The 12,587-nt window shown below is 52.3% G+C and overlaps 6 protein-coding genes across 6 annotated transcripts; 3 read left to right on the top strand and 3 right to left on the bottom strand.

Moving 5' to 3' along the window:
* Positions 1-94: 94 nt before the first annotated feature.
* Positions 95-289, top strand: NGA_0448900 (armadillo repeat-containing protein; the record flags this gene model as incomplete). The annotated part of the gene is made up of 1 exon (XM_005853635.1): positions 95-289. The coding sequence occupies one exon, from the start codon at positions 95-97 to the stop codon at positions 287-289; it is 195 nt and encodes a 64-aa protein (XP_005853697.1).
* Positions 290-1,087: 798 nt separating this feature from the next.
* On the bottom strand, positions 1,088-1,804 carry NGA_0448600 (protein tyrosine phosphatase type iva protein 1; the record flags this gene model as incomplete). Its single annotated transcript, XM_005853632.1, has 1 exon — positions 1,088-1,804. One exon carries the CDS (start codon positions 1,802-1,804, stop codon positions 1,088-1,090), a length of 717 nt encoding a protein of 238 aa, XP_005853694.1.
* Positions 1,805-2,697: 893 nt separating this feature from the next.
* On the top strand, positions 2,698-4,929 carry ARGG (argininosuccinate synthetase). The gene is made up of 6 exons (XM_005853633.1): positions 2,698-2,805; positions 2,913-3,008; positions 3,139-3,198; positions 3,392-3,667; positions 3,799-3,945; positions 4,084-4,929. The coding sequence occupies exons 1-6, from the start codon at positions 2,725-2,727 to the stop codon at positions 4,675-4,677; spliced, it is 1,254 nt and encodes a 417-aa protein (XP_005853695.1). The 5' UTR covers positions 2,698-2,724; the 3' UTR covers positions 4,678-4,929.
* A 2,219-nt stretch (positions 4,930-7,148) lies between these two features.
* SNU13 (U4/U6 small nuclear ribonucleoprotein SNU13) lies at positions 7,149-8,285 on the bottom strand. The gene is made up of 3 exons (XM_005853631.1): positions 8,057-8,285; positions 7,685-7,788; positions 7,149-7,608 (listed from the first exon to the last, which is right to left on the bottom strand). Exons 1-3 carry the CDS (start codon positions 8,181-8,183, stop codon positions 7,450-7,452), a joined length of 390 nt encoding a protein of 129 aa, XP_005853693.1. The 5' UTR covers positions 8,184-8,285; the 3' UTR covers positions 7,149-7,449.
* Positions 8,286-9,089: 804 nt separating this feature from the next.
* Positions 9,090-11,355, bottom strand: NGA_0448400 (soul heme-binding protein). Its single transcript, XM_005853630.1, has 5 exons — positions 11,106-11,355; positions 10,797-10,895; positions 10,549-10,647; positions 10,121-10,271; positions 9,090-9,937 (listed from the first exon to the last, which is right to left on the bottom strand). Exons 1-5 carry the CDS (start codon positions 11,328-11,330, stop codon positions 9,330-9,332), a joined length of 1,182 nt encoding a protein of 393 aa, XP_005853692.1. The 5' UTR covers positions 11,331-11,355; the 3' UTR covers positions 9,090-9,329.
* A 654-nt stretch (positions 11,356-12,009) lies between these two features.
* NGA_0448800 (uncharacterized protein) lies at positions 12,010-12,549 on the top strand (the record flags this gene model as incomplete). The annotated part of the gene is made up of 1 exon (XM_005853634.1): positions 12,010-12,549. A coding segment is annotated over one exon (540 nt), but the record flags the coding sequence as incomplete, so codon positions are not given.
* Between the last annotated feature and the right edge of the window lie 38 nt (positions 12,550-12,587).

The following is a 12,587-nucleotide window of genomic DNA, read 5'->3' as shown; positions in this document are numbered from 1 at the left end:
AGTAGGGGCGGCGCCCCGCGTGGGGAAGGTGTTGAAAGAGGCGCTAGGGACAGAAACGCATGTCTTAGCTTCCGCCAGCCTCCTGAACGCCCTCATGGACCTATTTGGCAGGGACGAGCTGGATGCCGTGTTCCAAGAGCTGAAGATGTTGCCCATGCTGACGAAAGTGTTGCCGGCATTCCGCCTCAAGGCCAAGACGGAGGCGGGGAAGCATGGACGCGATGCGGTCGGTCACGTGAAAGAAACGGCTTTGAATCTAGCGCGCTTCATCAAGTATAAACAGAGGTGACATTGCCTACCTCCGGGTACCCTTCCCCGCCTTGTCCACAGACGTATTGATGGCAAGTGAAGAAGGGCCGTCTTTTCCTGCCTCTGCGACTGGCGCCGTGTACCTTCAGCATCACGGAGTCTTACTCGAAAGTCGTTGACCGATACGCCGGGTGGTCGCACGTCGTGGTGCGTGGGGTCGCTAAAGAGTCCTCACGGCCTTAAAGCGGGCACGGATCGCCTGCTCCGTGTGCTAGGGAAGCCGGGGGGAAACGTGGCGAATGTCTCCCTCGGAGACGGCACGCACCGTCGAAGACCAGGAGGAGTTTACTATGTACGCATTTGCTTGTATAAGGAGAGATGGGAATAATCAATGCGACGGAACAAGCGCTCCTATCACGAAAAGCACCTCAATTGTGAGAGCATGGTTTTGATTGTGAATATGCCTTTGAAATCAAAATTATAGAACAAGCCCTGTAGAATGATTGCAAGCTTTTTCTTCTTCTGCTTTCTACAAGCTTTGAGCCTCTGGCAGACGAAGGACTGTTTGACTTCGGCGTTTGACATCATCGAGCTCCTCCTCATTCACTACCCCATGCCGGGCGGCCAGGGGCCTGGTCCTTCTCCCCCATGCGCTCTTCTTCTGCACTTTACCAAAATCTTACGCATATAATATCTTTCCCAGCCACCATGCAACAAAAGGCTTCAATGGCATGTAAACCCGTAAACAGATCCATTCAGTCCGTTGTGGCCGCCTGGCGACGCATGATCTGTTTTGCCCTCCCCACTACTCCTTCTCTCTCTCGCAGCACCATCTCCCTTACATAATGCTGCAGCCACCGCAAGACACGGCCTCTCTTTTCTGGTACTGCTCCAGGTAGTTCAACTGCCGCATGTTGATGGCCCCTCGACGTTTCGAGCGAATGAACTCCACCACTGCCGAAGCGTCGCCGAAACCATGCTCGATCAGAGCCAAGGCGACCAAAACAGGAGCTCGCCCAAGGCCTGCCACGCAATGCACGGCAATCGTTGGTGCTGGCTCTTCCGATTCCTCCAGTTCCTGGGGGGAAGCTGCGGCCGCCCCTTGATGGGAGTTCTCGCGCCAAGACATGGAACGTGCGAGGGCCACGCCCGATTTCCCTGACTGAATACCCGGATATGAAGCAGCTGGCGAGAGAGAGGGGGTGAGCCGCGCCGGCTTGCTGAAAACGTCGTCCACCAGGGCCAGCCAGCGATCGATCACGTCCTGAGGCGGGCTGCTGCCGTCGTCGTAGCCCATGTCCAACACCTGGATGCCCGCGGCTTCCACTTCTTCCGTGTCGTACGTGGGCTCACACACACGCACCAAGGCAATGACGTTATGACGCTTGGCTTCTCGAATGTAGTGGGAGAGGTTGCAGTCGCGAGGGGCGTCCATGAGCAGGAAACGCAGCTTGCCCCAGGCGAGGAATGTTGGCTTCCCTGCCAACACCGCCATGGCCGAGGTTTGAGGCACGCTGGAGTAAAAGTGTTTCGGTGCCGACTGGGGAGGAGCCATTGTGTGTCGATATAGGTGTTGCTTGAAGGAAAATGGGAAGAATTGCGAATTTTATCTCTGTTCGGCCAAGATTGTGGTGTTGAAGGTTCGTTTTTGGCTAGCCTGTGACGATCGCCTGAGAGGATCTGGCTGTCTTGCTATCGAAGAATCCAGAGTTACGGTATATAGATAGCTAGAAATAGCTTTGATCAGTTAAAGGTGGTGTCAATGATTGTGGCCCGTCGCTTGCTGTGACCTCCGCTACCACCGCTCAAAGAGTCAATCCTTCCGGTGCGCTAGGGCGGGCGGAAAGAAGGAGGGGATGTCTCCTTCGTCCACAGGCACCTGCCTACACTAAAGGCCGCCAGGGCTGATGTTGTTCGGGTTGACCTTCGAGTCAATGACCTGTGTACGAGAAATCAAAGGGATATGGGACGGTAGAGTGTAAGTCAACGACTGTGGGCCGTGAATCGCCTTGAGGCATGACGTCGCAGCGTTGCCCACAGCCAGGCAGGGAATCAAAACTAGCCAAAAAGTCTGCAAACACATGCCAGTCAACAAACTGGACAAGAGGACACCAAGCCCATTCCCTCTCTCTTAAACGCCTCCGTCATTGAAGTCAACTTCGTGCGCTTGACGCGCTGGCGGCTTAGACGGACGTGAAGCATGGCGAAGGATCGACGTCCCGACACGATTTTTGGAGGGGAAGAAGCGGATAAGGCCAGAGGGCGCCAGCGGCCCGGGCTAGCACCTTCTAGCGCGGTCATTTTGGGGCACGATGTTTTCCAGCCACGCTTTCGTGTGCAACTGACAGAAACATTATGAGGTATTTTTCTACGTTGGATTTTTGAAGGGAGGTCTTGGTGTTAATGCATAGATTTTAAATTCAGACTAGGAGTTCCGTTTTGCCACCCCCACAGGAGACGTAGTATCCACACAGCATGGCAGGGAAGCCTAAATGTGTACTTGCCTACAGTGGTGGATTGGACACGTCTGTCATCCTCGTTTGGCTCATTGAGAAGGTACGCGAGCCCCTTGAATGTTGGGAAGTGCTGTGAAAAATCAACATTTCGCCTCCTATTTCCCTAGTCTTAGCCTCCCCACCCTACTCGCTGGTTCATCACTACAGGGATTTGATGTGATTTGCTACTGCGCGAACGTAGGCCAGCTGAAAGAGGATTTCGACAAAGTTCGTGAAAAGGCCTTAAAATGCGGGGCATCCAAGGTATTATCGGCTGGATTTTATGAAAAACATAAGTGAAAGGGAAGGAGTGGTGGCGAGTATCTTATCGGATGGGGCAAAGGAGAACAAATAATAGCTCACAAAATTTCAATTCATGCTTTGGGATGATCAGGTGTATATCGAGGATCTTCGAGAGGAGTTTGTGAAGGACTATGTATTCTGGGCGGTGAAGGTAAGGGTTTATGCCTACGCTCTCTTGTGTCCACTAGGTTGGGGCAACCGAAAGCTTGATGTTGTGCGACGAATCAAGAAGTGAAAGACTACAATATATTTTTCGTCCGCTTTCAAAAGGGTGAATTGGTGTACGCTGCACCTTTAATCTAGCAACATTTTCACGCCCGTGGCCCCTTTCCCTTCCCTCCTAGGCCAACGCCCAATATGAAGGACGCTACCTTCTGGGCACCTCCCTGGCCCGACCCGTCATTGCCAAGCGGCAGGTGGAGATCGCGCAGAAGGAGGGTGCCAAGTGGCTATCCCACGGGGCGACTGGCAAAGGGAACGACCAGGTGCGGTTCGAGCTGTGTGCCCAAGCTTTGGACGCAGCCATCCAGACGCTGGCCCCGTGGCGCGAGACGGAGTTTATCGAGCGATTCAAAGGACGCCAGGACCTCCTTGACTACGCGGCGGCCCACAATATTCAGGTGTGCTGGGAAAGATTGTGAAGGGCATTCAAAGGGGCCAAATATCTGTGTATGTCTTGACTTCTTCCTGAGTGCGAGCCTCCGACGGAGCCTGAAACTGACTCCTTCGCCTTACCATGCATGCACTTAAGGTGGAGGCCACCAAAAAGGCCTCCTATTCGGTGGATGAGAACCTCTACCATACCTCCTACGAGAGCGGCATGCTGGAGGATCCGATGGTCCCTCCCCTCAAGGAGATGTTCAAGATGACTGTGGACCCGGAGGACGCGCCTGACAAGGTGAGCTTGGCCCCTCCCCGGGCCCCTCACTTCCTTCCCACCTGCCTCCTCTCTCCTGTTTCTTTGAAAAGCATAAGCGTTCTGGCGAGTGACACTTTCTTCTCCATGTTCATCCCATTTCTCTTCTCCGCGGGGCAGGCCGAGAAGGTTCGGATCGACTTCGAAGAGGGCGTGCCTGTCAAGGTGACGAACCACGACGACGGAACCGTGAAGACGGAGCCGCTGGAATTGTTCCTGTACTTGAATGAGCTGGCGGGAAAGCATGGGGTAGGGCGCATCGATATCGTGGAGAACCGCTTTGTGGGGATTAAGAGCCGTGGCGTGTACGAGACCCCCGGGGGCCAGATTTTGCGGGTGGCCCATATGGACCTTGAGGGTCTTTGTGTGGACCGGGAGGTCTTGCGTTTGAAGGAAGGGCACCAGCTGGAATTTTCTCGTCTGTGCTACAACGGCTTTTGGTTTGCGCCGGAAATGGAGCTGACCAAGGCGAGCATTGATTTCACCCAAAGGCGCGTCGCTGGGGGGGTGGAGCTGTCGCTGTACAAGGGAAACGTTACTGTGCTGGGGCGAGAAAGCCCGTACTCTCTGTACTCGGCAGACCTGGCCAGCATGGAAATTGAGGGCGGCGGAGCAGCTTTCGATTACGTCCCTATGGACGCACAAGGCTTTATCCGCATCAATGCAGTCCGGCTCCGAGCGTACAATGCGCTAGAACGCACCTTCAACAAATGAGATGGTTGGCAAGACATAGAAGAAGAACTCAATTAATTGCAATAACGCTGTGCGTATTTGATGAGGCCGAAGTGGAAAAGTGGGGCGTTCGACAGGCGAGAAGTGCTCGGGTAAGAGTAATTCATTTTTTTTGAGAGGTCAGGGCTAATTTTGGTGTGCAAGGACGGCAGAAACGAGGTGTCATTGCACGCAATTTTTCCGGTGCGTCCCGAAAGTAACTGAAACTTACGTATGATTCCAATATAAGGGAAAGTAGTGAGAGCGAGTTCCTCGACAGAGCATTGCTGGATTTTCTGAAAATGTATGAAGGTGTCAGGCATTTCCCTTTTTCTGGGTGACTGACACCTCCTACCTCCACGCCCCCGTCTGTTTTCCCGTTGTTCACGGCCCCCTTCTTCTTAAACTCGACTGTACGCATCGTCTGGTCGTCCAAAAACCGATCGTCCCGTATGGTATTTTTGTATTCCAGGGATGGTGTTGAAGACGTTGTTTGTCATCGCCGGTCTCGCCAAGCCGTGGAAGCAACCTCCTCGATCCTCATCACTCCAACTCCTTACTCTATGAAGGTCATTTTTTTATCCAAATCCACTGGATAGGCGCGTATCAAGGTCCATGTCAAAACTTGAGGGAAGTTCTAGCTTGGAAATTTTTCCACCTCTCCACTTTTTCTCTTCTTGTTCTCTTCTACCGTCCCCTACTCAGCCTCCGCCTTCACTGTTCAATCCGACGTCCAACTTCGTCTTTGATGGTGACGCAGCAATGCTGCGAAAAAATTCAAAAGTAAAGAATGTAATCGATGCTTATATTCAGTATCGTCAACTAGCCTGGTCCGTCTATGGAAGAAAAGCAGTGAGAGAAAGAAGAGCTTGCACAAAAGTACTTTCGGGTATGGATGTAGAAGAAAATGTCAATCACAAACATGAGAATTGCAGCCTCGATGACGATAACAGGCAGCAGCAAGACATCTCCAATACTAGCATTTTTTTGCAGTATTCTTTGATCGCCCTCCAAGATGCTGTCTCGGTGGCACAGGCATTGAAGGAGGAAGAAGCAACCTTTTGGAAAGCCACTGACGAAAGCATCGAATATGTTGTCTCTGAAGGGAAAAGGTGGCGGTCAGTGTCAACGTCACCCAAGACACACAGCGGACTACTGGATTCAATGCACGAATACACAGCATCCTACATTTCACCTTTAGCATCAAGGCCGCCCTTAACGGGCGCAACTACATCCTCCCCCTCGACAACACACTCAAGCACTTGTTCCGGCAAGCACGTCACAAGCAGTACTTGTGGCCTTCTTCTTGCTAACAACCCTATCACATGCTACATCAGTCAGGCGAGGCACAATGAAATCACTACCAAGCCCAGACAGAATTGGAAAGGTGTCTATAACACTCTAAACTCATCCTGCCCTCCGTGCCCCTCTACAAGCATGTCGAGCACAAATTCTGGTGCCGTACCTCGGAAGCATTCCGCCTCTGCTCTGCGCCCTCTACACAACTGGATGCTTGATCATATCCCATCAATCTACACCTCCTCGTCCGCGTTCCCTCCACCTGGATCAGGACCGCCCCCCGTGACTATATCCTTCCCCCCAGCCTCCTCCCCCACGATTCTCAGTCTATCCCAGGCCTCCGGACTCTCTCCAAGTCAAGTGTCAACTTTTTTCGAAAATTTTAGGTAGGTGCCATTTTTTCCCAAGTCCAATTCGTCAAACCGTTGTTGTTATCGTAACTTCGCCCTTGAAGAGAACAAATTTCGTGTCCTTGGTCCCATGTGATCTTTTCTCTGTCTTGTGCACGCTCATGAGCATGTACCAAGCAAGTTCCGAAAATATTGGATCCCTCATTTCGGCCTCTCAAACCATTCCTTTGTTCCTTTTGTCTGTACAAATAGGTACAAGCATCTCTCTCCATTATTGGCTGGCACCCGCAAGCCCGCCACATTTTATGAGGTTGTCTTGTCTTTCAAGCTTGGACTTTCTTTGTCTGCGTGGCTTCCTCTAAGGATAGAGCGGGGGAAAAGCAACATGTCCCTCAAGCGTGGAAGGAAACGAAAAGAAATGGCGCCACGAAAGCGCTTCAAGAAGTCGAAGACGGTTAAAGCCTCAGAGGATTTGCAACCCTACCGACGATCCTATCGCCGCCGACCTCGTCCCTGCGTGGTGGACGAGGAATCAGCGGGGAAGGCAGGAGAGGAGGGTGGAGGCACGCGTGATGGAGCGACAAAGAAAGGGAAGGTGGAAGGTACAGAGGAGGGCTTACGGGAGAGAGTGATAGAGGCGATGGAAAAAATAATTGGGTCACGTGTACGGTAATATACCCAGAAGCTGGACGCGGGCAGACGGAGGGTTTAGTGAGAGAGCACAGTCAGGAGGGGGAGATGGGGAAAGCAGGCTTGTCATGAAGACACAAGAAAGGAGAAAGTGACAATCATATCAGCAGAAAGCAACCCTAAAAAATGACAAGGTTTGTATACCGGTGACTTTGCGTGCGTATTTATGTTATCCCCGCTCCTCGAAGCTTCCGCATATGCGAGGGCATGCCGGGGCGAACTTTTTCTTTCCTTCCTTGCAGATTCTCGGCCCTCCGCGGCACAGAGTCAGGATCGACTCATACAAGTATTTTCGCTTTTAGTCGTCTCCATGTCGCACCCGCAAGGATGATGCGCGCTCTCGTATATTGACAAACCACGCCCCCTTTCCGTCGGGAGCCAACACCTTCTGGGACCCACATGCCTCTTCTCCTTCTCATTCAGCTCATGCACCATTCTAGATCAACAGGGCCTCGATCCGATCCTTTAAGGAATTAATTTGGTCCTTCAACTGAGAGGCCTCATTGGAGAGAATGGCGCAAGAAATGACTGGACGGGTGACGCCGCAGGCGCGGCCAAGGGCGATTTTGGCGGGGACGAAGACGTATGGTACATTCTACACGTAAATATAGGAGATGCAAAGAATGTCAAAATACCTGTAACAATCGAGCAGGAGATTTTGGGGTCCTTACCTTATCCTCACACAGCAAAGGTAAGTGCAACAGAATCTCCAAAGGCTCCGCGTCAGCAGCCATGATGATGAGCTCGGCAATGCCTCGATTCAGAGCTTTCGTGGCTGGAAGGAAATATAAGTGGGAGTGTTAGAAGGGACAAAATGTCAGCATCGGATGCCATCACTGAACTCAACTCCCTGACCACAGTCTGGTAGATCGATCGATAATTAGATGTACACGAAGGATTTCGTGTCATCATCATTTTGGGCACCAACCACGCCAAAACGCGTGTTCTGTATATTCACAGAAACATAATCACTACTCCCGTCCGAATACTGTAATCAGTACTCTCATTTCTCTCTCCGGCCTTCAACCCTCTTCAATCCTCACCCTCGTTCGCTCCCTTTTTCAGCTGCTTGTAATTGTTTGCTTGCTGCACCAGGTCAAGTATTGAGACCGTTAAGTCTGCGCTAGCCAAAGGGAAGGCTTTCTTACTGATCTCGCCACCGTTGCTCATGGTGTGCTGCTATTGCCCGGTAATGCTGTAGGTGGTTTGTTGTTGTCGTCCCTCGAGAAAGTGCAAGCTTGTCGGTGAAGGCACCCAAAATTCGATGCACTGGGTATGTAATCAAGTTTTGTATTGTGTTGGTTGTTAGGTTAAATGAGAACACTATTATCACAGACGCGGTTCACCACATCTCATGACAGACTACCAGTGGATAAGAGGAAGTAGGAAGGAGCATTGAAAGGGTTGATGCATCAGCCATCACACGAGTCGAGCATGCCATCCGTCACCCCTTGGAAATAACATTTTGGCCCGGATAAGTACGCCACGGCGTGAGGCGCCCTCGTCAATGTGTGAATTGATCCCCAAGGCACGGTATCTTCACAGCGGTTCCACGACCGGCATTCCGCGAACGAGAGACGAGGCGAGCGTCTGCGGCAGCTTGGAGTCCCCCCCCCTTTTTTTCTGGCCTTTTGATTCCATCAACAAATGAACGGAGTACATAGAACAGTATTTAATTATTTTTGTGTTAACATTATTCGGAAATATTTTCTTTTTAGAACTATGAATGCGGTGAGCCTTGACAAATGCAAGGAATGGGATCATCGGGTTTAACCTCCCCGCACTTCAGCTCCGTATGTCTTCTAGTCCTCTCAGGCATGTTTCACCTTTGCAGCTCCGCTTTTATCCTTCTAATCCTTAAAATAAACAAACTCAAAGCGGACGGGAGATTCTTAATCGAGAAACGCGGACGCTGCTGCTTTGAAAAATGTAGTCCATTAGTGGAGAAACAAAAGCGAAATGAGGTGTCACGAGTAACAACTTGTACTATGTGGACCCGAAACATTGTAGGAAAACTGTCTCAGAGAATTACCACGCACTCCTATCCCACACCTACTGGATGGCAAAGAAGAAGAGTACCCAGAGTGTATAAACTTTACTTCGACATTGTATATTTTTCGATGACACAATTCTAAAAAAATCAACAAAGTTCATGAGGTCGCCAGCATTCCTCCTCTCGACCCCTTACACCCCATGATATACCAATGAAACACTAACATACAAAGCAGTCCCGAATTCTTCGTCTTGTCGCCTCCCACATGAATGAAGCTATTCTCCGAGACAAAGACCCAGCCGAGAGAAAACCGGCTCCCACCCCTAGTAGTCTGACGGGCTCAGGTCGTCTTCCCCGCCTTCATCCTCCTCATTGACCAATGTCGTCTCCACAAGCACTGGCTCTTCCACCTTCACCGTCCCAACCGAGGGTCCACCCCTCACCTCGACTAGAATCTCGTTCCGCCTCAACCATGGCAGGGTGTACGGGGGGTTGTACTGGAAGATGCGGTAAGACGCAGGGTCCACAACGGTCACCCCGTCCCTATCCAACAGGGACAGCAACGAGATCAACTGCCGCTGTACCTCGCCCTCTGTGGCAAAGCCTGCGAACTCCCTTGCCGCCAGCCGTTCGCGGGCGGTGGTGGTCAAACGGACCTTGCTGTCCATAGGCCGCGGGGCCGTCTCGGTGGTGTAGGGAGAAGCCATGATGAAACGCATGCTGTAAGCTTCCCCGGCCCCGCGATGCTGGGCATCCTTCCGTATCTCGACAGGCGTGGTCATCGCCATGTTCGTCTTGGCCTCGTTCGCGCCAAAAATGTAGCCGGCAAGCGTGTTGAAGGCGCCCCCTGTCATGGTGGGACTGCCCAGCACCGGCCCGGCACTCGTGGACCCGGCCTTGGCGTCACTGCTGCCCATTTCTGTGTAGGCGACTGTGAGAGACAAAAAAGGTCAACCAAAATGTCAAAGAAAACGGAATGCCGACCCGGATCAGGAGCCTGATGGAGAGACAAGCAGGGGGCTAGCCATTTGACTCGGGCTCATGCCGACCAAATAGGGAACACTGCAGGCGTATCCGCTGGCAGTGGAAGAAAAAAGAGCAAGCATCCACGCACCTGTGTACGGGTCATACTCGCGTATCTCGTAACCGTGGCCCTCGTGAAGGACCTGGAAGGAGGGGGTCTCCAAGCCTTCGGGCGTCCGTAGGAAAACAGTGCGGGCCTCCGAGGGCAAGGCAGTCGAAACCTCTCGCAGAGTCTCCGCCAACTGGAGACAAGAGGGTATCGTGAAGTTCGTGGAAGGTGAAGGGGGGAAATGAGGAGGGGATGAAGGAAGATTGAGAGGTGAATCGGGGGACCGGAAGTGTCGCGGTCGATGAGCACAGACCAAGGCAATGGACGCGTGGATCCCGACGGAACATTAGACACGCAGCCAGAATCCCTTTCCAGAGATAGTCAAAAAGAAGAAGGGTTTGGGTTGTTCGGTAAAGAATAACAGAAAGGGAGGCTGAAGAGAGAAAAAAGGGGGAGAAACGGGTAGGCACCTCTTTCGGGTTCTTCGGCAAGTTCTCGTAAGAGCGCTGTGCGAGTTTAGGCATTTCTTCCAGGAGTATCTTGGCAGCTTGCTCTGGTTCAGAGGCCAGCTGAGGAATAATGTCCTCTGTCAGTTGCCGGCGCTTGTAGAGATGGTAGGGGAGACGCGAAGGAAGGTGAAGGGTTCAATCATGACAAGCTTCAAAAACAGCAGAGAAATGGGCGCAAGTGCGTTGCAAGCAGGCGTTCACTGACGTACCACAGCTTTGATGCCATCGGTCAGCAAACCATCCACAGAGCCTTCGCGGATGGCCTCCTCCACGTCTTTGCGGATCTCGGGGGCCCGGGAGACCACGTCCTACGAAAAATCAGGGTGGTAAGGTGGGTCCTTCAGTGAGTACAATGATCGAAGCGTTGACCCATACATTCGCATGTTTATTTTGTCTCGGCAATATTACTGTAAACAAAATAGTGAATCCAGAAGGCGGCTGAATACCGGGAAGAGCAGCGGGCGGAGGATGGCAAGCATGACCGCCACAAGAAGCTCTATTCCGTGCAAATCACGAACCTGAAAAAGCACCTGACGCTGAGCCATGCCAGTGGTCGGCGACATGAGTAGCTCCAAGGACTCTTGCCAAGACAGCTCTCCCTTACTTTTTGTGGCCTCCAAGCGGACCACATTACTGACTGCGACCCGGGGAGGGAGCCGGGACGGCAGCCAAAAAGCACCGCTTCTGTCCAAAAAATCCCACAAAAGGAGTCCCACGACTACGCGGCGTGTCAAAAACTGCATGTGCGACTCTCGTTCGAAATCCTGTCCGGGAAAAGGGGCGTTGGAGTAAGTCTCGTGGTCGCGGAAATAGAACATTCACTTGGAAGACTCTGGGGAAAGAGCGTCAGAGCAGAGATGTCAAGTTACCTCCCGCATGCCATTCGATAGCTCGAAATATCGAAGTTTTTTTCCATAAAAATAAATACTAATCGATGTTTTTCAAGTACTCTGTAGGCCAACATTTTTCATTCTTACTTTGTGTCGCAGCTTTGTTCCTTTTTCTGCGGACTTCGCGTCCTGTACTCGCATGTAGTTCTCACACCGTCAAGGCCGATTCAGTGATGGAGCGACAGGGATGATATTGCCGTAGAGTTTCCCATGGGACGACGACTTTGATCGGTAAAAGCTCGTCTTTGGTCATACCGTCAGTGACTTCCCACCTTCATTCATCCAAACGTTACTCGAACCACGTTGTTTCTGGCCACTTCTCCTTCACATGCTCATGACCACCGATAGCCTCTCTATCCACTTCACCGGTGTGAAACTTCCTGTTCGCCTTTTCCCTAAATTTAACTTCATAATCTTCTTGGCGAGTCGACGCATGCGTGCCTCTGCTTCTCGTGTGCCGGGCCCGCCACACCTTTCCCGGCGTTTTCCTTTCCTCCTCCCCCCCCTCCCCATCGGGGAGGGCCACCACCAAATGTGCCTCCAGCTTCCTATACACCCTCCACAGGAAAGAGACGACGGGAAACCGACAGAGCCACCGCAACGCCCGAATAAAAAGACGCAAACCCCTGTAGCCACTGCGGTATTTCACCACGTGCTTCACCCCGTCCACTTTCTTCACGTCCAGCACCTTCGTCCACTCCAAAAACCGTTTCACATTCCCGGGACGCAGCATGCGCGGGATCTTTTCCCCCACTCCCCTTTTCACCCTGCCCAACAATCCGCCCACCCCCCGGCCAACGTGACCTATCGCCCGCCGGAGCAGGTTCCGCTTCTTCTGTTTGGGCGCGAGCAACAAAGCGGAGATAGCCAGCCAAGGGAAGGAGAAGCACAAGTCCAGCCAAAAATCACGCGTCAGATACTGCACGGCGATGGCGTGGGGGTCCGTCAAGAGCACCAGGGTCTCCGTCTCTGCCTCAGAGTCGACCCCGGCTTCCACCTCGGTCCGGAAGGCGAGGGCCAGGTCGGCGAGGAACCAGAAGGTTTCCAGAAGAAGAAGGTGATAGATGACAAGGTTTGTATACCGGTGACTTTGCGTGCGTATTTATGTTA

This window comes from Nannochloropsis gaditana, assembly GCF_000240725.1.
Source record: "Nannochloropsis gaditana CCMP526 unplaced genomic scaffold scaffold803, whole genome shotgun sequence".
Taxonomy (NCBI): Eukaryota; class Eustigmatophyceae; order Eustigmatales; family Monodopsidaceae; genus Microchloropsis; species Microchloropsis gaditana.
Note: the sequence above shows the minus strand (reverse complement) of the source record. Positions and strands in the feature narration are given on the sequence as shown.

Excerpts from the sequence above, each read along its gene's own strand:
- ARGG (XM_005853633.1), top strand. The coding sequence starts at position 2,725 with ATGGCAGGGAAGCCTAAATGTGTACTTGCCTACAGTGGTGGATTGGAC. Across the intron at positions 2,806-2,912 it reads TCGTTTGGCTCATTGAGAAG|GGATTTGATGTGATTTGCTA; the intron begins GTACGCGAGCCC and ends TCATCACTACAG. Across the intron at positions 3,668-3,798 it reads CGGCGGCCCACAATATTCAG|GTGGAGGCCACCAAAAAGGC; the intron begins GTGTGCTGGGAA and ends CATGCACTTAAG.
- SNU13 (XM_005853631.1), bottom strand. The coding sequence starts at position 8,183 with ATGAGCAACGGTGGCGAGATCAGTAAGAAAGCCTTCCCTTTGGCTAGC. Across the intron at positions 7,789-8,056 it reads GAAAAAGGGAGCGAACGAGG|CCACGAAAGCTCTGAATCGA; the intron begins GTGAGGATTGAA and ends ATTTCCTTCCAG. Across the intron at positions 7,609-7,684 it reads CTTTGCTGTGTGAGGATAAG|AATGTACCATACGTCTTCGT; the intron begins GTAAGGACCCCA and ends ATTTACGTGTAG.
- NGA_0448400 (XM_005853630.1), bottom strand. The coding sequence starts at position 11,330 with ATGCAGTTTTTGACACGCCGCGTAGTCGTGGGACTCCTTTTGTGGGAT. Across the intron at positions 10,896-11,105 it reads AGCGTCAGGTGCTTTTTCAG|GACGTGGTCTCCCGGGCCCC; the intron begins GTTCGTGATTTG and ends GATTTTTCGTAG. Across the intron at positions 10,272-10,548 it reads TGCCGAAGAACCCGAAAGAG|TTGGCGGAGACTCTGCGAGA; the intron begins GTGCCTACCCGT and ends TCTTGTCTCCAG.